Source organism: Neopelma chrysocephalum, unplaced genomic scaffold (genome assembly GCF_003984885.1).
Source record: "Neopelma chrysocephalum unplaced genomic scaffold, ASM398488v2 Primary Assembly neopelma1_23b, whole genome shotgun sequence".
Classification (NCBI taxonomy): domain Eukaryota; kingdom Metazoa; phylum Chordata; class Aves; order Passeriformes; family Pipridae; genus Neopelma; species Neopelma chrysocephalum.
The window spans coordinates 5,435,799-5,460,701 of NW_020897692.1; the positions used below are offsets into that span (position 1 = coordinate 5,435,799).

The 24,903-nt window shown below is 42.5% G+C and overlaps 1 protein-coding gene across 12 annotated transcripts in view; it reads left to right on the forward strand.

Annotated features, from left to right (window-relative positions):
- BACH2 (BTB domain and CNC homolog 2) overlaps window positions 1-24,903 on the forward strand; it is a 194,097-nt gene that overhangs the window by 138,010 nt on the left and 31,184 nt on the right. For 8 of the 12 annotated variants that reach the window (XM_027695248.1, XM_027695168.1, XM_027695224.1 and 5 more), the window contains one exon: window positions 3,260-3,514. In XM_027695248.1, coding sequence (XP_027551049.1) covers window positions 3,272-3,514 — 243 coding nt within the window. In that variant the 5' untranslated portion in view covers window positions 3,260-3,271. Of the gene's footprint in view, window positions 1-141; window positions 220-3,258; window positions 3,515-6,121; window positions 6,176-24,903 lie in introns of those variants that run through there. The other 4 variants (XM_027695232.1, XM_027695240.1, XM_027695255.1 and 1 more) reach the window with 3 other exon arrangements.

Below are 24,903 nucleotides of genomic sequence, written 5' to 3' on the forward strand. Positions count from 1 at the left end.
ATGAATTCTGTTAATTTTTGTGCTACTTCATGCCAAAGTCCTACAGTGACCTTTTCTCTTTGCCCTCTAAACCATTTTCCTGTGAAAATGAACAATATACTTCCCAGTGAAGGGTTTCATCATCTTACACCTTTCCTGCAGGATAAAGCCCTCTTGGAGAGGAAACACCTCATGTCTGGAGGTCATTTAGTCATTGGCAGATCGTGGAAAAGGAAAGACCATAAATCACTCGTGTTGAAATATTAAAAGCTGATAAATAGGTGGTCCTGAGCTGTAGCCCAGACCCAGTTTCCCTGTGCGCAATGCAGGGCTCAGGGTGCTTCCTGGAGCAACCAGGGGCACGGCCAGAGGGAAGTCTGTGTCAGGCTGAGATTGCGGCTGCCAGCCAGGGCATCCACATGGACTCTCAGTGGCTGTGGGAAGGGGCACGATGTGGATCCACCCTCGGGAAGCCTCCAGAGTCACTACAGTAGCCTTGGGAAAGAGCAGTGATACGAGCAACTGGGTGGAGGTCCTTCCCAGGAGGGTGGCTAGAGATCGCTGGAGCGGATGGTGCAGGTCACTGCTCCAGCATCTCAGGACCGCGTTGGTCGGAGTTTTAACATAGAAGGCAGGCTTGCTCACCAGAGGGGAAACACACCATAGTATTTTCAACACTTCACAGGGCATGCAGCAGATTTTTTTAAAAAATACACTCGATGAGAGCTGTAGTTAAAAAGTGGGAAATTACTAATTAGTAACCAAGTAATTCGGGGTTTGATTCACACAAATTGCACTATTACTGTAAGAAAAGATTGCAATTTCAGGCTAACAGTGGGTTTTGGTGGGGGTTTTTTAAGGCATTGAGAATATAATTGATATTCTCTTCATTGTCTGCCAGGTTTCAGATTTCTTGTCCTTTCTTTTTGTCATCTGAGATATTACAGGCATAAGAAATGCCTGGAAAATAAAAGGGAAAAAAAGCTTACTGCTTTCCCTTTTGTATTGTCATTTACAACTCTCAGGTTTTCCCACTAGATTGTTCTTGTAAATTCTTGCATTTCATAGCACGCAAGAGTGACCACTTAGAACACAATTATAACACTATCATTAGCATCAGTTCAGTTATACAGAAAGCTGTGGGTGAGATGAGCTAAGTATCATTTTCTCTTTTACTTTACTGGAGTGCTAATAACATTATTGTTAATTCTTCTCATTAGTCTCAATTGATGAGGAGAAAAAACATAATCTTTTTCTGGTTAAGAAATCCAACTGGTATAACCCCCCTCAAGTGTCTCCCTCCCCTGCCTGTATACAGATCAATAAGCAGCTATGTTTTTTCTCTCTAGATGTTAAGGAGGTGAAGGGCTAGTCTGTGTTGGTTGGTTGTGGGTTTTTTCTGTTCATGTAAGCATTTCAGCTGAGTACTCAAAAGTGTAGCATGAGTCAGCATAAAGATTGAAAGTACCAGTAAAACAGAAGCTGTAAGCATTCCATTAAGACTTCCAGTAATATTGCAGTTTTGTACTGTTGGCAAAAATTTTGTAGAAAGAGTCATCATAGCCACTGGTTTAAAAATACTCCTATAAAGGTAGGAAGATGGAGTTATCATTGAGAAGTCTAGTAAATACAAGTAACAAATGGGTCCTCTGAAGTCCATTCTTGTCTAGATTACTCACATCTTTCGAATGACACTGTAGGAAAATGTTACCCTAGTCTGAACTCATGGCAAGAGAAATAGTCTGAAGTCATTTTGTGTCTAGTCATGTACCTGTATACTGCATTAGCAAAGGAAAATGGTGCAAAGATCCACATTAAAAGTAGGAGAAGAGGAACTTTGTTTCAGCTTGCTACAGTAGTCAGATACTTACAAAAAAATAGTCATCTGTTGCCCGTAGCCTTGATGCCTCTGAATCTTACCTCTCAGAAGGTAGTTGTTCACAATAAGGAAAAATAATACCTTAAAAATACTTGAGTTTTGTGCATTTGCACAACTTCCCCTTCAAAAGCAGATAGAGTAAGACATACGAATAATCCTTTTTCCCATGTAAGTCCTAAAGCAAGTGTGTTTGGTTTGTTTTGGGCTATATAGTGTGTTTAGACACAGCACAGGGTTTTACACTTTCCTATTCAGAGAAGTTGAAATGGGAAGATAATGCAAAGAGAATTCAGTGTAGTGCTGGGCAAGAAGTGTTGGATAAAAGAATTGCTTCAACATGTTCAAGTGCAAAGGCAGTTCATGCAGTGTTGGGTGTTTGGGAAAGCTTGATCCCTTCTACCCTCACCACCACTAATCCAGTCCCCGTGTTCAGAGGCATTGCCACTTCTACATGTGTCAGAAATTGCAGAACATCAGGCTGAGAACTTCCTAACCCAGACAGTTGTAATGGGTGTGTAATGGGTGTCTTACATCCATCCTTCCAACCTCTGCTCAGCTGTCAGAAGGGAGAGACTTACCTGCAGGCAGGAGTAGCCCCAGCACCCATGTACTGCCTGGGGCAGACCTCCATGCAGGTCAAGGGATTTTCTTGGGTCTGTGGGTCTGGAGTTCAGAAACATTTACATTTCTGTAAATGGCATTAAATCACTGGTGAAGGCACATTGCTTTAGCCATACACGGAAATAGATTTCTTCTGGAGCCACTAAATATCTTTCTCTTCCCCTTAAGGCTTAAAATTCTGATTGAGAAATTAAGTCACTGTAGTTAACGGCTTGTCTTCATTGGGTGCAGTTTTACCTTGCCATTCACTTGAACCAAGGTCTTCAGTGTAAATATGTAGTGCTGCCTGTCCACTGGAGAACAGACTGGGGTTTTAAGGGTTTTTCCCCTTAAATCTGAAAATACTGGAAGCAAGAACAAAGCCTTTTTTTTCACTGTTAGAAGACCCAAAAGGCACTCTTGCTTTTTTTTCTAATATCTTCTAAAATTTCCAATGTGCCCATGTTATTGCCTCTACTAAATTGGAAATTGGAGATGCATAGCAGGTGGTTGAATGGGAAAGTACTTTGCAGTCCGTCTAAACTATCTATTTGGTTTTGAGAGGGGAAGTCTGAGAGGGTGAGTAGGTAATGGAAGCATGGCGAGGTGAAATCTGGTGGTATCGAATACCCTTCCCAATATCTTTCCCTAGCAACTTTCTCGGATTTAAATATTAATGGGCTGCTTGGCCATTGTTCCTGAGCTATCCAGATGTCAGGCAGCATCTCACCATACCACATTCACCCACTGTGTTGCTCCTCACCACTTTGTTTGTGTTTTCTTCTCCCTTGTCCCCTACAGGGTGTGAACGGCATGTCTGTGGATGAGAAGACTGACTCCCCCATGTATGTGTATGAGTCAACGGTGCACTGTACCAATATTCTCCTCTGCTTAAATGACCAGCGGAAGCAGGACATTCTCTGTGACGTGACGCTGATCGTGGAGGGGAAGGAGTTCCGCGCCCACCGGGCTGTGCTGGCTGCCTGCAGCGAGTACTTCTTGCAGGCCTTGGTAGGGCAGACGGAAAATGACCTGGTGGTCAGCCTGCCGGAAGAGGTACAGTATGTCACCGTGCCCCCACCATAAAAAACAGCCCCCTTTTTCCCACGTGGTGTGGAAGACCTCTGAGGTCTGCTAAGGTGTCTGAAGGGAGTGTGGCACAGGTGTCAGTGCCTGCCCCACAGGATGTGCTTTTTGTGTTTGGATGGGTTGCAGATTGCTGAAGGATGGACATGTTCACACTATGCCAGCCTTCTTCACTAGCAGTAACTCCTAAGGATTGTGGTGGCAGAGCTTTAAGATGCTTTAGCTCACCTTTGTCACTGTCACCAAGGGAGTTGTACCCAAATGCTTAATTACCACAACCTCATTCAGGGTGTTATTAGGACCCTGATATTCTTCTGCTCTTCCAGACAGGAAATTTGATAGGAGTGATGTGGCTGCTACACCGCAGGTTATTGTTGAAAAATCATTTGAGCTGTCACGTTGTTGGGAGTCTCATTGCTGTCCACCCCTCTCTAGCAGCTCATATCTTTGTCCTCCTATTTCCCTTCTCCTGCACCTCATTCAGCCTTGCTTCCTGTCACCTCCCCTCATAAAGAATTTGGGATTTAACTGCTTCAGGCCTTGTGTTTTCCACCAAGAAACCATGAACACAGTCTGTCAGAAAGCAGGGTTTTTCTCATGCAGCATGGCTCCCACAGCAGGAAGCCAAGGGACATAGAAAATACATACCTCACTGGAAAGTTTACTTTATTTTACCACAAAATCTCACTGGCTGGCTTCCACCCCCACTGTAATTTCCTCACAGCCATACAGGCGTGACAGCACAGCTACCGTAGGACATGCCGGTGGCTTTGCTGCCTGCAGAGGGGAGGTGTGTGCCTGCTGGCCAGGGCTGCCATCACCCACTGCCTCTGCAGTACCTTGCCCAGTGTCTCCAGCTGGGAGGGGTGGCATGAGAAGGGTGATGATGTACCCAGGGCACAGCACAGCAGTCGCTCAGTGGATAAGTACTCTGGCATACAGAGGGTTTTTCACCATCAGCTGCTTAATGCTCATGAAGAGGCATGGTGTGTTTTTAGATGATGACACGTCCCAAAGTGTCAGACATCGGTTTTCCCCTCTGGTTTAGTTCTCCAGAGACTTCAGCAGCATCGTGATGTTGTCATGGCACAAGTTGGAGAACATTAGAAGTAGGTCACCGGCGGTGACTTCATGAGTCTTGACACTGAATATTACTCATGAAGACATTTCAACCCAGACATTTTGCATAGGAGTTTAGAGGTATCACAAAGGACGTGATAGGATGCGCACTATGATTCTACAGTGTCCAGTAATAATTTCCAATGGAAGAATTGAGTCTCAGTCAGTATCTCATAGCTTTCTCACCACAAAGCAAGGGTAGAAGTAGAGAGGTGACAAAACATGCCCAAGGGTGCACAGGTGTGAAGGGGCAGGAGACTATCAATGCTCTTCTACAAAGCCTTTGTGAAGACTCCTTGTATAATTCAGGTCCTGTTAGATAAAGAAAAATAGTTCAAATTCAACTAAGCATGTACAAGAGTGACTGAGATATTCAGATGAATGAGCCTCGCCTGAAGGAGGAGTAGAAAGGACTATTGCAGGTTCATACTGCTGGTGTGACAAGTAAGACCTGCTACTATGTAGGCAGACCAGCTGAAACAGCTGAGAGGAGGAGTTTCTCTTTAATACTAAAGGACACTGTTGACACAAACATTAATTGGTTTCAACTGGCTTTTAGTAAAAATAGATTGGAAATTAGAAGATTTTTAATCCCAGCAGTGGTGAGGTGCTGTGCTTCAGGCCAGTGGGAGGAGCAGGGTGGTGGAAGAGTCATGATGTGTCTGCACTTGGTGACCCAGTCCTATGTTCATATAACAGTAAGGATTTAAAATACAATGGTTTGTCTATGTGTTTTATATGAGATGCTATGTAAGAAAAAAGTCCTCCAGTCCAGCCGTAAATTATTTCTATTTAAGTGAATACCCTTTGGATAAATGGAGTATTGTAGTTTTACATTTTGGAATGTATCTCAACGAAAGATCAAAAAGTTTTAGTGACTTAGGGTTACACTGGCTGCTGTTACAGCTCCAGTGAAGTTTGTGGAGTTGCAGAAGGAGTGAATCTAGTTCTTAAGGTTTTTACCAGAGTCCTGAAATTGTCATGCCTCAACTAAGACCACTGTTACTTTGCCATGTGCTTTTAACTTTCTCATCCTGGAAGAGAATATGCAAATTAATTGCTGTTAAATGCATTGAATCTTAATTTGCTCAGTGGCTACTTTATTTGAATAGCTGTGTGTGATGTGGTCAGTTAAATAATTTCCTCATGAATGCTAGTCATTTGGGATAAGGAGAGCTGCCTGATGCATTTTGTTATTTCTCAGTTATTCCTTGGTTAAGGTGCATGTCTCTGTTTCTGGTGTTGCTCACCTTCAGAGTGCTGTGCTTTGGTAGGTGTCTGTACATAGGTGAGGGAAGTGCCTCCAACAGTGTCAGAGCTCCCCGTGAGAGGAACTGAAACACTCCTGGTTTTTAAGAGCTGATAAAGCAGAGGAAACACTCTCTTAGTTATGTGGCATTTAAAGAAGTTAGCAGGGTTTTTTTCAGTTCCCAAGCTGATGACTCTTCCCAAGGCTACTGTTTTCAGTCCGTGGTCTGCAGAGCTCTGGCAGCCCGTGAGTTATTTCTAGAGGTATCTGCAGAAACTGACTTACTCTGTCATGTAGGGTGTTATTCTTCCAATCAAAAGATTTCAAACAGAAGTTGAAAGTGAATGTCCTGAGCAAATCCTTTTTTCATGCTTAGAGACATTTTATGTTGGCATATAATATTCTAGAAAAATGGAGATTGAAAATAATTCTTAAATATAATCTTCATAGTTCAAAACTTTTCCAAAGGTGACAATCATTCATAAACTCACCAAGCTACTTTTAAGTCAACCATACAAGCATTGCATTTTAAATTCTGGCATGGTTTGAAAAGTGCTGAAGTATGTTGTGGAGAAAGGGCATCATTATTCTTATTTCTCAAAGATTTGATGTTGGAGCTGGAAAGAGCTTTATATGTGTAGCTTTTAAATTCATGTTTTGTTGGTGAGAGGGAGCTTAACATCAAAACAAAAGAACTTATTTCTGATTATTCAAAGCAGTAAATCTGCCTCTGAAGTCTAAACTGCAGACTTTTTTTTTCTTTCATAGCATGTTGGGGTCTTTTTGTTAATCTGGCATCCCAAGATTGTTAACTGTTGTCTAGCTAAACAGCAAACAGATGTTTTTTACATTATTTCTTGTTTATATCCAATTACAAGTAAGAACAGTCTTTATGATATGCCAGTCATTTCAGTAGGGAGACATTGTGCACGCACAGAATTGGGACTAGTTGAATTTAGAGGATTTTAAACCCTCTGCAAAACTTTGTGTTAGACATTTCAGGTCAGTTCAAGCGTGACTTAATGTGCCTCCGTTTAAACCTTTACCTAATCAACTTAAACTAAGTCAGTATGGAGCTAATTCTGCACTGACTGGAGAGTTTCCATGAACTCTTTCGTGCTAGCCTTGGTAATTTGATTTCGTACCACACCTTTTGTAAAATAATGTATTTCAGTGTGTAGACAAGCTCTTGGAAAAACAGCTGCATAATAAGGGCGCAAATGTGGCTGTGGTGTGTGAACTATCAGCCCTCAGTGCAAATTACAGGAATGGAGTGTCAGCTGCCTACAGCTAATAAAAAAGGACCCCATTAGCTCTTGACTTCTATGCTTTTCATCTGCAATTTTGCTAAACAACTAGAATCTGCTTTTCACTCAGGGTATTTTTTAGCATTTATGCAGTTTTCCTCTAGCAAGTGCTGTTAAACACAACCCAAAATTAAAACTTTCAAAGAACCGAGTTTGAAGCTGTAAAGTTGGTTATTCACTCCATACGCCTAACTGTTGTTTTGTTTTATTTAATCACGAAAACTGGTCTTCCTTCCTCTAACAAGGCACTTAATTAAGTTTTTAATTTATGATAAGAAGTTAAATGGCACTTATGAGGCTTTTTTAATGGTTTCCACTTCCTATCCAGATTACAAAAAAAGGTGTGATAGAGAGAGAGACACGGCTGTCAGCCAGGGGTATTGTAGGTCATGCCAATATTAGCTGGCAGCAGGCCGTTATCCAATTAACATTGCTTCATTGCTGCAAGTAATAGCTCTTGAGTAGATGATTGAGTCATTCATGCTGTAGTGGTACTCAACTTTACTTGAGAAGGAGCCAGTGCTTCGTCGAATAGGCTTTTTATTTGCTATTATTACCTGCCTGACTCTGCTAATAGGAGTGCACAGCAAGTCTGCATGGGCAAGCTGAAAGCCGGGCACTGGACAGAGAAGCATCACTTGGTTTTCTGAAAGCTGAGATTGCAGTTACGTGGTGAAAAGACAGCAACAGAAACAGCAACAACAAGTAAAACCCCTCAGTGGCATTAGATTCCTACAGGTTAGAAATGAGATTCTCAACCTTGCTTGCATTTTTTTGGCTTGGGGGTTTGTGATTGAAAAAAACCTTCACCTGGTAATTGCAGCCATGACAGTACCAAATGCCATTCTCTCTGGTGAAGTTAAACACAAGTCTTCTGAAGCAGCAGACCAAGCTTTCTTTAGCCCATGCCTAATACCAGCCTTTCTGCTATTTTAGAAACTTGCTTCTGGAGTAGCTTGATTAGTTTACCTGTAGCCCTCGAATTTCTTGAATCTGTTTCAAAGAGTGGTAACTTTTTTTAGTGCAATGAACTAACTGCTAGAAATGTTGCCTCTCAAAAGGATTAAATTGAATTGTCTCTTCCAACGGACAAAGGGAAGCAGCATCTCTTTTTAGGAAGAGGGTGTGGGATGTGCTTGAGGAGCTTTTTTGTTTATCCATGCAGCTCTTTTCTTTACTATTAAGAGAATGATGTTCAGAGTAGATGTAAGCACACACCACAGGCTGAATTTTTCCACGTCCTTTACTGCTCCCTGATGACTGCTGTGAAACCTGATGTTTCCCCCAAGGTGAAATTTACCTGTGAAATTTCCCCTGTGAAATTTGTCATCTGTTTCTTCGGTTGGCATGGGTTAACTCCCTCACATGGTTGGTTAATCCTTGCAAGGAGAAAGGCAGGACAGGACCTCAGTTCGTATTCAAGGCTGGCAAAAGCTGAGTATGTTGGAAAGCGAAGGCATGTGGCACCCTGGGTGGGACTGAGCCAGGCATCTAACATTAGCATGGCTCATAGCTGACAAGGAGGAGAAATACTGGCAGCTGCTAACCATCCATGCCAACCCGCCAGCCTGAGGGAAAAATGCTGGGAATTAGCCAACGAAAGATGATTGCAATGAGGAGAAAATCAAAGACAGGATGCAGGAGGTCAGCTGTTACATACCCTGCTGGCTAAAGGCAATTACTATTCCTTTTTATCTCTCTAGAAATAAACAGTATTCTCTTTGAATCTTCCCTTTCTGCGTATTCTTTATATGTATGAATACAGTATCTTTGAGGAATGCAGGGACTGAGCTGGGAGTGCTCTGCACAGGAGCGTAGAGTGGAAAAGGTGATAAATGTGGGAAAGAGGAGTAAGAGGGCAAGAAGTTTTTTTCCCAGTTGTAGGATGTTTTTATGCAGTAGGGAACAACATAAGACCCTTTTTCATTGGCACCACAGAGATATATTAGGAGTAGCTAAGGTTCTTAGAGAATGGGAAGCTTTAATGTGGTTTTCTCTTTACATGACTATTGGCCATGGATGTTCCTTACAGGAATTGCAGCACTGGACAGAATTATTTCTGCTTTGGCTCAGAAGGTGGCAGGAACCTGAAAGCCTTTCTGAAAGCCACCATTCCCTTCATCTGTGGAGCTTTTTGTAGTGGCAAAGGGTTATATCCGTGAGGCTTCTAGTAAAGTCCGGCTTCAAGTTCATTTATGCCCCAACGTTACTGCAGCAGTGCCACTTCAAGGAGTCCATATGGATAGAAGGTTGGGTCTTTGGTTTTCTAAATTCATCTTAGGGAATGTGTTATTTTCGTGTTGGTTCACAGTGCTGACACTGACCGCAAAGAAGGATGACTGGAGGCTGCAGCTCTATAGTGAGAGTACAACTGAGCATTTGGGTACTCTGAGGTCTTACTTGACAGAACACTAATTCAGGAGAAATCATGAGGCAGAAATGGATGTCGGTTTTTGTGTGTTGCTTTTGTAGCACAGTAGAACGACATACATTGTTTCTAGAAGGTGAGCAATAAAACAGAAATGAAATCTTCAAGATGTGATATGAAATTCCGTCCATGTATCACTGCAAAGGCACTGCCTGATTTTTCATGCCTCACATATGATGAAGAACCTAGCCACATACTTTTCATTCCATATAGTGTAACTTCCATTATTTTCTGATGAGGGCTGTCTTGCTATTCATAACATTCTCTGATCTTCACCAGTGGAGAAAAGCAAAATACATCTATGTTATGGTGAGAGCTAGGCTTTAAAAAGCAAAACAAAAGTCATGCATACATGCATGTTGAGGAGAGGAAATCTTGCAATAACTCCTTTGCCTCCCTTTGACAGTAGCTGTACAGTTTATTTATTTATTCGAGTAGGCATATAAAAATGTACTCTCAAAGGGGATACAGAGATGAATGCGCAGAATAAAATTCTCCACTGCAATAAGTGGACTCAATTTCGTTGCCTTTGTTAGACTCCTGCCTGCTGCTACTGCTAAATTGGGCTGATTGACTGTGATTGCACTCGCTATTGAAAAGGCAGTTTGCAGTGTGGAAACGTTCATAGTCAAACATAACAAACATAATCTAAAATGTAAGAGATGTCCTGATGAGTAAGTCCTACAGGTAAACTATGCTAATGGCATCAGCAGAAGCAATAAGGATGTACAACACAAGGTGGGTTATTTTTGTTTGGGGCTTTTTAATTTTTTTTTTTTAATTCAAATATGTATGTGGGCATGAATGAAAATGAAATGGCTGAGCCATGACTGTATTTTAGCACAATGAGCATTCTGGCCCCGCAGACTGAAAGATCTCCCCCTCTCCTCCCCCTCCACTAATGATTCTCTTACCTTTGCTTTTTGTCTCTCTAAAAAAGTCTTTGAATTTCTTTAATGACTAAAAACTAGGTATCTGCTCTTTTAAGAGTCCAGAAATACAGGCTGAGCATTTACCATTTGACTAGACAGACAGATAAGGCCCAGTTAAGACACCCGTCAGCTTCACCACATCAGACACCACAACTTGTAAGGTACTTTCTCATCCCAGTACCTTGCTTTGTTTCATTAGTGTTCCCAAAACCCAAAGAAAATAAGATTTTATCTTCATACCGCACTTTCTGACAAGGATTCCCTGGTGAATAATGTCAGACTGACTGTTTTTCTCAGCTACTAGTGAAATTGAGCATGTTATGGGGTGGAATACGCTATGTATTCAAATGATGCATTGCAGCAGTCAACAAACATTAAGGCTAGGAAATATGGTTCAATTTGGAAGTGAAATACAGGTTTTAAGTGAGCAAGAGGCAATTGAATCATACTAGGATTTGGGAATTAGATGCTCTTTGTGAATTTTACAGGCAGGCTCTTGGGTTTTTTAGAGGAACAAGTAGACACATGCTTTCTGTTACATTTGATGCAAACTCTGAAGGGCAAAATGGGTGGTTTATTCCAGGATTTTTGTGCTGTGATGAATTTTCATCTGTCCCACTTTGATGAGAGACAGACAGCAAATACCTCTAAGTCTCAGTACACTCTAACACTACTAAAAGCTTATTCCTCGGGCACTTTATTTACTTTAATAAAATAAATAAATAGGGGCAGCTGTGGTTGGTCAAACTACAGATCTGTCTAGTCCAGATGTGGTTTGTTTTAAAAATGAGTTTTAATTGCTCTGAAAGAGCTTAAGAGAGGGTTTGTGTGGTTGTTTAAAGACTTAAATGAAAAGAAAGTATCAGACATATCTCTAGGAAGCATGTTGTAATTTTTTGGAGAAAGATATGAGAGCCAGTGGCAGTTGTTTTGAAGCCAGAATAAAATCAACTGAAAAATTTGACATGTGTTTTTATCAACAGACTGCTCAGTGATGTGTATGACTGCACATTGTTTCATAACTGTAAGGCAACTGGCCTTTGAAAGGGACAAAGTTCAGACACCCTTTTAAGAAATTTGGCGCACAGTACAGGTGTAGTTGAGTGGAATTTAATATCCTAAGATAACATAGATCAGATTTACTAATGAACCTTTCTGTCTCTCACTTAGTTTAGTCTAACCTTTTAAGAGTTGATGGCATCAAAGTGTGCAGTTAAGTGTAACTGTCTGTTTCCCACACACAGAAGTAGTTGAAATATTTTCCTTTTTTTTTTTTTAATTTAGAAGCCTTTAGAAGACTATGTGGTGAAGAGAAGTTTAATTCCTAATTGAAATGGCACCCTGCTGCTAGCTGGGGGTCCGCAGTCAAAATAGCCATAGCTGGACTGAGAACAGCAGAAAACTGCAATACTAGCACTTCCAGTAAAACCAATATATAAACAAGGTGTCACCAAACAGCTGGAATTGAGAGGTATCAGCTCTGGAGTCAAATAATGGTAACATAAAACCTTCAGCAGTAGATTTCTGAGGTTTCTTGTGAACAAATAAAATACTGTCATCACCTCTCTGCAAATGCTGGGGTGGAAGTTGATGCGTCAGATGGGAATTACAGCACAGATCTGTGCATCAGGTCACTGATGATTAAATCACCTTGTGTGAACCACTCAGCGATGTTTACCTCTCTCTAAATGCTCTGGTTCATGTTACCTCAAAGGAGATGAACAGACTGACCCACAGCTGGCACAGCTGCTGGCCCCAGAGCAGCCTGTATACCTGACCCAGAGCTTCCAGCTTATCCATCCTCAGCCAGAGTTTCAGTCTCATTTTCTTCACTCTGTATCTTTTAACCATGGAGAAGGCATTGAGGGGATTGTTGAACTAATTGCAGCATTTCTCAAGATGATCAGGGTAGGATGGAGCCACTTGCTGCCTTATGTGGCTGATTGGTCCTGGGTGACCGATGGGCTTTACTCTATGTCCTCTGCCTGTTCTCCCTGCACAGTCCTGAGGTCGTGTGCACTGCCATTGACAACTGCTGAAACTACCATATTCAAGATGAAAGTAGACTTGGAGGCATGGAACAGAGCAGAAAGTGCCTGTGAATTGCTACAGACTTCCTGTCCCTCACCAGGAGGCCCTTTGAGGCTGCTTAATTAGGAATTTTTGCTTAAGTGACATCAGTTGCAGACCAAGGTTAAAAATAAGAAAAGTATTATTTTAGATTTTGTGCATGGCATTTATCCCAAACGATAGGCGAGCAGGTACCTAGCAAGACTTGATCTCTTCCACAGAGAGCTAAGCAGACTTGGCAAATGGGAGCTGTAGGTTTTCAGGACCTCAAAAACCGGGCACCTTTGTTTTGGTGTTGAAGTAACCATATTTAGTTGAGTATATATTGCACTTAGTCCACATCATTCCCTGCAGCAACTGCTGCTTGTCATTTCAGAACTATACTTTAGAGAAATTCAAGTGTACAGACTTACTGTAAGGATTGCAGAGGGATTTGGCAGGTGTGAGCCAGGATGGATTCAGGAGCACTGTTGTGTTCTCAGTGCTTCCTTCTGCTCCTGCGGTGTCAGATGCACTTCCCAAAGGCTGGGCTGAGGTGGGTTTATAGGGGCAGTAAAAAAGAATCCAAAAAGACCATCCAAATAAATGATTTGACACAGAAAGGAACCTGAACAATGTAATAGTTTAAAGAGGTGCAGGCATCCAGGTATTGGGCTTCAAACGCATGGTAATACTCTACTTGAAATTTGCTTGCTATGAATTGCGATAGGACCAAATTCTCTTATCTCTGCATATACCTTGTACTTTGTGTTCCCAGAATGGGTGGGAATGCAGTCTGTAGTAGTGTTTCAAGGTTTAAAAAATAGATTTAAAGAAAAAAAGGATTGTCCATGCAAACTTTACCAGTACAGTTCTTAGTTTCTGGAAAAATACTTTTGATTAAGTGCTCCTGGATTTTTGTGAGGCTGTCAGACTACATTTCTGGCTGTGTAGAGAAATGTCTTGGGTTTTTGCTTACCTTTGAAATTCAGACCTGTGGTTCTCTGTTTCAAGGGCCTGCAGCTAGTAAGAAACATGTCTTAAAAAACAGCTCTGAAAGCAAAATATCTTTCCATCTCTGACCACACAGCAGTAGCACAACATGCCTAGCCACCTCTCTCCCCAGATACACAGGCAGCCTTCAGAGAAAATTTCCCTGTCAGAAGATTCTTGGTCAAGTAAAAACAGAATAAGCTCCAGTTATTTCCTGTTTCTTTCAAAGGACAGTGTTAAAGCCAGTAACCTTTTAAGACAGGAAAAACCTGGGGAGAGACAAAACCTGACAACTTCCCTTATGATTTCCATAGAGGACTAGTGCTCATTTCTGCTTCCGGAAGGGGAAGCTGGACTTAAAGTGGATGGGTCTCCAACCATCCCATCTGCCTGTTGAATTCAGCTATTTTTTTACCTTATTTTTATCTGACTGCAGATTTTCATGTTGTGCCTTGGAAGGATTTCTGCATATGGCATTTTTGTTTGGACGTAAAGCTAAATCAAGCAGTTTCTGTCTATTCCTTGAATTTGTTAGTTTTCAGGAGACTGGACACATCAAACCATGTTTTAATGGCTGTGTTTTAAATGTCTGAATTAATTTGTCAAATGCAAGGCACAAAAACCAGAGAGTTGCCTGTCTTTTGTAAGAGCCATCTATCCTTGTCATTTTTGCTCAGTTTATGTAAGCAGTAGCCACTGAGGTTAAATAATATCTATAGCATTGTCCAAGGAAGTGACATATATAGGCATTGAGACATTCTACAAAGAAACATGTTCACATTTACAAAGTCATCATAGCATTCAAAAAGCAGAAAGAGTTCCTTTCAGTAGTGGCATAAACCTTTAAATTACAAAATTCCTTTCTTCTTTCTCTGTCTTCAATGTATCTTGCAGTTGGACGACTGAGAAGAACGCTCATTAAGGGCTACCTCAGGCTGGGTTTGGTTTTGCTTCCTTTTCAAAGATGAGCCTAATCCTCCCCTTACAGGATTTATTTCACTATTATGCGTGAACTCTCCAATTGGAAGACTCAGTTAAGAGGGCATATGCAGGTAAATTGTTAAAGATAAGCATTTGAGCATGTTTCTGGCCTCTCTCTTCAGCAGGTGGTACACAGCCAAGGTGACCCTAGAAGGAGCTGTGCTGGACCTCTGCAAGCAGCTCTGTAGGGCAGGCCGGTGCTGCACACATAAACTCCTCTTCAGAGGGTTTCAAGTCATTCCCAGCCTCAGGGTTCCAGACTGTTTGCATCATCTGCTCTTGCACTCTCTTCTTAGTTCTCAGATACAGTTTTAATCAGAATTATTTGATGAAGTTACAGTTTGGTTTTGTAACTACTTTTCTGCAGAGTAATTGCATAGCCAAAGGGCTGTGAGAATTCATGGTCATTTCTTGTCACTGTGTTCTACCCCTTGGTTGAATGATAAGGTGATAGTAAAGACATCTCTAAATATTCTCTTTTAGCTAGGCTTTTCTTTTCCCAAACTGCTCTGATTGCGGGTAGAGGAAAAGAAAAGGTCAGGTGTCACATGTATTCTTAAGAGACTTCAAAGGTGTCTTTGCTATTGTAAAGAGCAGAAGAAATCAAAATGGTAGTAACTATTTGACCAAATCATTTTCTTCCTGATACTACAATTTCTTAAAGTCAAGGGTTTTATGAGGCCTTTTTGTAACTAATTGTCTGTGCTATCATTCTTTTTTTAAATTTAAGGGAAGGGAGAAAGTAATTCCCGTGCAGCTTGCAGCCCTTGTCCGTCTGTCAGATGGGTGTATATTTACAAGAATTCACAAATGCCTGTTTCTAATTTCTCCCCTTAGAACAAAGGTTACTCCATCATTGCCTTTGGAAGGCTTTTGGGCTAGCTTGCTTTTGTGTGTGTGTGCCATTTTTTTTGATACCATGCCAAGCACTCTGTTGAGACTCTACTAGTGATCAAAGGAAGAGAAGGAAATTTTGAGGTTTGGAGATAAATCCTGTTCACATGGCTAAAACTGTGTAAAACCACCACAGTGATCTGTTGGAGAGGGATGGAGAGCTGGACTTTGAGTTATGTGCTCCCCATGCCTGTCTCTGCTGGGGTGAACCAGCTTCTGCCCTACCAACCTCAACATGGGGTCTTCCAGCACCAAATGTGGGAAGGACTTGAACTCTTCTTGGTCTTCAGGAAAGCAGGCACCCCTGAGCAGTCTCGCATTTCCACACCCTCTTTATGCATGTAGTACTGGCACGTAAATGCTCTTGCTCAATCCTATCAGCTGCATATCATTCTATTCTGGGAAAGGTGAGAGTAGTGCTGGAAATGACTCATCTTCAAAAGGCATCAGCTTTACTCTTCTTATCCCCGAGTTAGTCCTCCCTTTAGGTTTGTGCTGTAGGTACCGTACAAGGGGGAAGCATCACTTTTTTAAAAGCAAAGAGCGATAAGAAATGCTGTGGCTGCCCAAGTGAAGGTATTTGTCATTTGGAGTTTATATGGCTAATGAGCTCTCTGCACTTTCAGTGGTCTGTTTTGCCAGGGGTTTTAAAAGGTCCCTGAGAAGCCTCTATGGCAAGTAAAGGAACCTTGGCAAGATCCTGCATTACACCATGCTCTGCCCTGCATTCCTGTAGTTCTTGCAATTTCCTGCCCCTTGCAATACGGCTGTGACTTTGGACAGCAAGCACATTCTGTATTTCCCAAAGGAATGATGTTTTAAATGTCTTTATCTGTGAGAGTTTTACTATGTGTAGTGAATTTGCACAGGGGCAAGGGGATTTTTGGTTTGTGTGACTATGTGCTGTTTTGTGGCTCTGTTTTATTTCCTCTTACATCTTCCTCCCCTCCCTCTTCTACCTGAAACGTTCAATTAAATCTAACATAGTGATACTTTTAGACAGAGGCAACGCTTAGCTATGCCAGTTCCCCAATGGCTTTAAACTGCTGGCTGCAATACTGCAAACAAAGTCAGACCCGGGGTTGGCCAGCAGTTCCCCCCAGCTATCTGCATGTTTACTCTCCAGGCTTTATTTTACCTACACTATTGGAGACTCTGGAGTCACAGCCTATGTCTCATTGTTATGCACAGATGGGAAATATTCCTGTACTTATTTGCATTCATTAGCTGTTGGTAGCTTCTCTGTTGAGGTCTCTAGCCTTGTTTTTACAGTGCTTTTGGCAGTGTTTCTGCACTTGGTGTGCGAATTTTTATGATCTGTTGCATGTTATTCATGCAATTTCCTGCCCTGTAATGGTATCAGTTTTCCAGACACAGAGGAATACAAACGAAAACCCAGGAGCCTGCATTAGCATAAAATGTCCCAGTTCTGTCAGTTTGATTAATTTGTCTCTTTGTCTCCACTCTATATGATAAGTGCTATTAATGGTTGCAACACTTCATATGTCAAAGTCTTTCTTCCTAATGACTTGAAAATGTGGTTTATTTCCCCCTTTTTTTGCATTATTTTTCTCATTTAGCATTCCACTCAAGTATAGATTTATGCCATGCTCTTTCATTATCTTACTGGTTGCAGCACTGGAGTGATTACATATGGTGTAGGGTATGAGCAAAGATGCGATCCCAGGGGCAGCAGCTGCTGATGCAAGCTGAAAATAGATCCAGCGTATGCTCAGCACTTTTCCCAGAGGTCTTTTATTTATTAGGAACAGTCTTGGTACAGGACAGCTCGGACCCTCATTTAGCAAGATGACTTTTTGCCTTTCAAGAACAGTGCAATGACTTTGCTCTATTTACTGACTGCTGTGTAATTTTTTTTCACTGCCTCCTGTGGAAGCAGTGACTTTACCTAATGTAAATTGTAATATAACCCTGATTTATAATGAAGTCAAGAAACGACAGGCTCCATTTGAAGTAATGGAACTTGACAGATCTAAGGTTCAAATTAAATAATCCTATTTGTAAGACAGCATTTGTACATGGTACACTGATTTAAAATGAACTTCAGGTCTTCTTCAGCGAATCCTTTACCATTCTCCATGTTTTGCCTTTCACAGAGGCTTTTTGGGGGACAAAATTCATTTGGAGAGAGCATTTTTGTTTTTGAAAATATGTATGGAACAATACATTGTTTTCTCTCCCTTGACAAAGAAGTTCTTATAAATTGTTTCACAGAAGAACACTTTAATTAAAGAAGAGAAATTAATGTAGGTCACTTATTCAGGGCAAGCCACATCCAACCTGCTTCAGTGGCCAGAAGAGGCCACTTCCTGAGAATGAGGGAGAGGGAGGATGCTGGAGGGAAAATAGTGAGAAAGGCTGTGGCTCGACTCTTCCCCTCCCAGGAGCAGAGGTTCATTCTAGCAGTGATTTGTATGAAGGGAGAAGGTCCCCGCCTCCTTGCTGTCCTTCCCTTGCAGCTGGCAGAGGGGAACTCTTGAAGATGATATTTGCTCCTGCCTCTGCACCCCACTTCTCTTCCTTTGTCACCGTCATCCCAATGCAAGCAAGGAAAGCCCCGGGGTGTGCAAATGGAAGGATGGGAGCTGGCAGTAAGCACAGGAGTGGGGGTTGGTAGAACAAAATGCTTGCAGAGGAGAAAAAGAGACCAGGCAGGGAGTGTGAGATGCTGCAGAGACGATGAAAAAGGGCACAAAAAAAGGGCAGTGGGATAAAAACACTAAGGGTACAGTGCAGGATTTTTCTGGCCTAGATTGAAGGGAAGCTGTTTTACAAAATGCCCCCTTCCCTTTTCTCTCACTCAGCATTGCTGTTTTGCCTTCCTTTCTGGCTGTTTTAGTTGCAGCTGCCCTCTCCACCATCTTGCTAATTTTCCTTCATACCTGGCAGGGATGTGGCCCTTTCCCCAGGAGTCTGACAGACGCTCTCACTCTGGGCTGGCCTCACATGCTCAGGCAGAAAGGTCCCAGTGTGCGTGTTCAGCTCGATAGTGTGCCTGCTCTCACTTTGTCACCCTGCCACCATCACCCTTCTTTCCTGGGAAGATATGAAAGGTGTCAGTGGGAAGGGTGATTACTAATCCACAAGGCCCCGCTCAGAAGAAGGCAGTCTCTCCCACACTGGGACCATGAGAACAGTCTGTCCAAACTGGAGCTTCAGCATCATGTCTGCCCTGCAGTGAGTGCTTTCAGCACTTAGTAGCTTCTTTCTCCTCTTTGTAGTGAGTTCCAATAAAGAATAGACAGTGAAGAAGACAAAATGACTGCCAAAGAGGGTGTTGCTCAGGTGCTGGGGCTGTAGCCCGGCCTGGGGACACGGGGAGAGAGGCTCCTTCTCCCATGTCCTGCTCTCCACACCATTAAGAATCTTTTTCCTCAGTGCTCGTAGGGAATTAATAACTTCTATTACTTAGAAACCAAGCCCAGTTTCTCCACTGCACTCGAGAATGGACAGGACTTGAGAATATCGCTGGGGAATAGGAGGAAAACAAGCTCACAAAGCCAAAGCAGTGGAAAAGAGGCAGGCAAGGAGTATCCATTCAGCAAAAATGGCATTGACATCATGTGGAACCTTGCACCTCATTTCGGGGAAAAAAGCAGCGAGGCCCAAAAATAAAAGTCAATCAGGAGATTTTAGAGTTGCTGCTGGTAGCTTGCACACTGCTTCATCTCCCTCCTCCAACAGATGTGTGCATGGCTACGGGCATGGCTTTCTGTTCACTTGGAATTAATGGGATTATATACAGCGGGAAAGGAGGCAGGGTACACTGAATTCTGCAAATACAGAGCTTCAACCTGTGCTGCTTGATATTTGAAAAAAATAAAATACAGTAAAGTAAAATAAAATAAAATAAAATAGCAAGAACCAATTCCAGGATGTTTCAGTATATACATAAACTGGTTTTCATTACTCACAGCACATTCGTGACTGAGGCAGCAGAATAACACTTTGCTGTTCATTATTTTATCAGACAGTGATAATTGTAGTTAATATTTTCTTAGTAGTGTCTCTGAGAGTTTATTTATGCTGTTAATAATCTGAGCAGCTGTAATGATGCTGTCTGCCAGAGCTGTAGCCTTTTAGAATCACTCTAGTATGGCAAGGATACGAGGGTAATAGAAATCCAAGGAGAAAGCGATCTTTTCGGAGCAGATGGGGCTGATTCAATCCCTTTCACACACATTCACGTTATCTAGTCTCTTTCTCACACTAGCATGCGTGGGTGCACGTGAGCATATGTAGACACACACACACAAATAGCTGTAAAGTCCCAACTTCCACCCTCCTTGGAAGTCATACGGCAAGCTGGAAAGGCGATAATTTTTCTACGTGAAGAGTATTTCTGGGGCTCCTAGGGTAGATGGCATATTCTACCCCTTGCTTTCTGGGTAGATCTTAAAAATCTCATGCATGAAGCAGAAAGGGGAAAGTCAATTCGTTGAGGATAACCTGGAGCCAGGGGCAGGGTTGTGGCTGCACTGGGATGCCTTTGCCCAACCTTCCTGCCTTTCCTTGCCCTTGACCTCTTTGCTACAGGTCACTCCTCCTGAGCCTACACTCCTTTAGGGACTAAAAGAGCCATTTACTTTTGCTCATAGCAGACATGAAAGCTCAGCAAGAAGGCAAACGCCTATGATTTTTTTCTGGTGGGATTTACAGAGCCTAGTTAACCTTTTGGGCCACTGAGAGGAGAGTTAACTGCTCCTTGTGAAGGATGGGAGGGGACCAACTTTTCCAGCTCAGCAGTGGCTGGTTCTTCTTGGAAGCCTGCATTGCTGAGCTGAGCAGATGTCATTGATAAAACGTGAACACCAAGCAGTAGAACAAAAGCCACCATAATCCTCAGATGTGTTAGTAGCCATGCAAGAACAAAAACAAGGTGATTGCAGAAAAATTGCATGTCCGAATACCAGAAATTAAAAGGCAGGGTGGGGGAGGAGAAGGAAAACTGGAACAAATGCAGCATTTGGGAGGTTTTGTTTTAAAACTGTGATGCCTGCAGGAAGCCAAGTCATTTATACAGGGTTTCAGCCTACCAGTTAATAATTGTAATGCCTGGTTACCTCATGAAACACAATAGCAAACCCTTTTACATTCAGTTCCTTCCACAGCACAGCAAAAGCATCTCTGGATTTGAAATGTTACAGTATTTGGTGGGCTGCACTCTCTGCTACCCCGATGTAAGGATGCCAGTGATTTTATATGCTGTGCCATGCCAGCACATGGTCACAGGCAGTGCCGGAAGCATGGGCATCATCCCGTGGAAACCACGGCAGAGCATCTGCGAGCTGCTCATCATATCGGATGTTATCCAGCCCCATCTCCTGAGCCTGCTTTTTCTCCAGCTCCTTTGTCTTCTGATTCAGTTCTCTTCTTCAGAGTGCAGCCTTGTGTTTTCTTAAATCATATTTGACAGAGCTTGTTTATTCCTCTCCTACACTACACGAAGTATAATAGTAGGGCTTGTAGTGAGATGCCTTGCTGTGAAGTATTCCTTGTTTTTATAAAGTAATTACAGTGTATTTAATGCACTGTGTATTTAATACACTATTATATAGTTTGTTCACATAAATACATTCTACCATGCCTGAGAAAGAGCAGTATTGGTGCAATTTACAGGTCTTTGTAGTTTTTCTGTGTTGTTGTGTTTACTTGTATATCAATTACAGCTTTAGAAACTCTGAACCACTCCTCTAAGCACCCTCTGAATTAGAAAATTTCTTCATATGTCTTCATTTTCTGTTTATTTTGATATTTCCTAATGTAACTTGAAGGCTTCTAGAGCTTTCTTTCCTAATTCTAAAAGTTCTTAAACTGATTTTTGTTTTCCCTTTTTTTGCCCACTTTGGCTCATGATATGCACCTAAACAGATCTTTCACAGACTCCTCTCTCACAATTTATATTCTGTGAAAGCTTTCCCACTCCTTCCTCACCCCTCCTCACTGCTAGCACTTTCTCTTTTTTTTTCCTTTCTTTTTTAATCTGGAGGTCAGTTTAATTTTCCTTTCACAAAAATATGAGACTGATTTTAATTTTAAATTACAGTTGCACTTTAATTCTAATGATCCTTTTGGGTTAAAATCTGTTAGTTTCTTCTCCACTGTTTTCAGCATGGCTTGTAGAGACACCAGAGGAGGGAAGGTAGCATTTATGCTGAGCCACCCTCCTGTGTCATCCTTTGTTACTGTGTTCCAGGTTTCTTAAAGTTCACGTTGCACTTGAAAAACGAATGTATTTCAGACTGCCAGATATCACAGCCATATTTCCCTTTGCTTTATCTTCCAGTTCATGCCTGAGTGTTTAAACTGCTAATTAGTGCCACTGTTTTTTACATGCTCTTTGGTGGTTCAATCATTTCATAGCCAAGCTGTTCCTTTAGAGAAAAGGTTGTTTGGTATATCCTCATCTCTAATTTTCTTTTTCATACCTTTACCCAGAGTCTGACCTTTGCAGCCTGAAAGTTCTTCTCCAAGCCTTTTCACCTAGGCTTGCCTGCAGGTACTCTCTTGGCCACAATTTGGAATTTTCTGTATTCTCATTATGCCTTGGACAGCCTCTAACATCAACAGCATACCTCAAACCACATAATTAGTTAGGAAAAAATTGTCTCATTCTGCTGAAGTTCATTACGGTGTTTTCTCCAAACAGTGGGACTTCAGCTGTCAGTTCAGTGCGTAGTATGACAGACACTATTGTCCTCATGGTTTAATAAACTGGTGTTTGACTGCAAGTTACCGAGTGAGATTTTAAAATAAGGGCTCTGGCAGGTTTGCTTGCAGGGGTTTAGGAAGTTTCCCCTTGCAGTCCAAGAGCTGTTGTGCTGAAGGCTTTGTGGGGTGGCAGAGGGAGGTGTGCCTGATACCAGCATGGCTGTGCACCAGCAGGCCCTCACCTCCACACAGACCGGACCTGCCTCCCTTAGCTGCCGAGCTTCTCGTGCCAGGCTGTGGGCCAGAGGAGCAGCCATGCAGGCAAACATCTCCTTTTGCTCAGCAAAGCACTGTGGATGGTAGCACCAGATCTGCCCAGTGGGTACATCTGCCAAAGACCCATGGTAAGAGTAAATGTGATGCAGGCAGCGCATCCCTGCTGTGGAAAAGCACTGCATCTTCCAGTCTCCTGTAGCCTTTTGGTTTTGCAACTGTATTAATCTGTGATGGTAAGATGCCTGCTGTTTCCTTCACTGAAATGTGTCAGCAGCAAAGTATTGAGGCTTATATTTGGTGATTCCTACCTTCCTTCTCAATAGACTGAGAGGTGTGGCAAATTCAGCAAATTGCTTTGTCCTTAAAATTTTCAGAGATGGGAAGGATGCTGAAAATGTGCAAGGATACTGTCAGGATTTCCAGAAGTAAATTCTTTGCTTTGATTTGAAACCAATCTCACTTTTGAAAGGTTGAAAGAATTTCAATTTGGCTTCAAAAACTCTGAGATGAAATGAAAACTAGAAATTGTGGATTAAAATAAGCATTGCAGTTGGATCAGAAATCATTTTTACTTTTACTATTCTGTCTTTTACTGTTTTAATTTCTTAGACATCTTCTGATCCTCTCTTCCCATTTGTTTCATCTGACATTATTGGCCCCAGACTTGGGGCCCAGGATTTTTGAGAATGCTCAAAGCTGAGGGCATTACCATTTCTGAATTTGATTCAGAATTCAAAATCCAAGTATGCGGGTGCCTTAATAATGCCTCTTATGCTCCACCCCTAAGTCATGTGCGGTCAAAGGCTGACATAACCAATAACATGGTCATTGATTCACTGGCTGTTTATGCCATCTTTACTCTTAGCAATCAATTCCAAGCCACTCACCCCGCTGTCAGTGCTGACGTACTTCTCACGGAGCAATGGGCACAGTTTGCGATTATTGCTTCCCATCCTGTAGGCAAGTCAGCGTGAATGACTTCTTCTTCCTCCCTGTCTCACCTCCTGTGGTCACACCTGCCACATTATAATGCTGGGTGGGCACTGAGGGATATGAGTCTCCTCTTTCAGGTGCAGAGGCAGGAGGTCTTTGAAGTGCTCATGCTGCCCCTGGATGCACTCCTTATGCCAGAGAGAGGAAAGTGAGAAGTCATAGAATCATAGAATATGCTGAGATGGAAGGAACCCATCAGGATCTTTGAGTCCAACTCCTGGCCCTGTGCAGAACACCCCAAGATTCCCATCTTGTGCCTGAGAGCGTTGTCCAAAAGCTTCTTGAACTCAGATGGGCTTGGTGCTGTGACCACTTACCTGAGGAGTCTGTTCCGGTGCTTAACCACCCTCTGGGTGAAAAATCTTTTCTTGATAAGTTTAGGTTATCAAGATTTAAATTTAGACTTAGATTCATGCCATTTCCTCAGGTCCTGTCACTGGTCATGAGAGTGAAGAGGTTGGTACCTGCCCTCCTGCTTCCCCTTGTGAGGATGTTGAAGATGGCAATGAAGTCTCCCCTCAGTCTCGTCTTCTCTAGCCTGAACTAACCAGTATCCTGAGCTGCTCCTCATACGGCTTCCTCTTCAGACCCTTCACCATCCTCATGGCCCTCCTTTGGACTCTCTCTAGTAGTTTAATGTCTTTTTTATATTGTGGTGCCCAAAACTGCACACAGTATTCAAGGTGAGGCCACACCAGTGCAGAGTAGAACAAGACAATCACCTCTTTTGGCCGGCAATGCTTTGCCTAATGCAACCCAGGACACAGTTGGCCCTCCTGGCTGTCAGAGCACTGCTGACTCATATTCAACTTGCCATTGACCAGGACCCTCAGGTCCCTTTCTACAGCACTGCTGTCCAGCCTCTCCTTCCCTAGTCTATACACACAACCAGGGTTGCCCCATCCCGGATGCAGAATCTGGTCACTTGGTTTCCTCCTTCAGTTTGTAAATACTCTCACACAGGCAGTCAGGGCTTCTAGCGTAAATCTGTCATCTGGCCCACAACTGGGACTTCAGGGGGGAAGGGGGGGGCACTTGTGGGGTTTTTTTCTTTCGAAAGCACAAAATTGGAAGTTGGACAAGCACTTCCAAAGTGACATCTTTTGTAGACCTACCACTACAGGGAGTTAAGCATCTCCTTGAAGCTCTCAACCTGACAGCCTTGAGGCTGTTGTGGAGGATGCACTGAAAAGATACCAGGATGCCCCTTAGACTGGCCTTGGTGTGGCTTTGCAGGTGGCAGTTTTTCCAATGGGACTTTAGAAATAAATTAATTGGGTAAATCAGTCTCTTAAAGGAGCTTTGTGTCCATTTTCTCCCTTCCTCTGGTCTGTGTTCATGTCCAGGGAACGCATGGTGGTGGCGTAGTGGCCTCCCACCCCTGTGATGTGATGCAATGTGGGAGATGCCAGACTGTTACTTGAACTTCAGGTGACTCTTCTGCCCAAATTTGTATGCGCTACCTG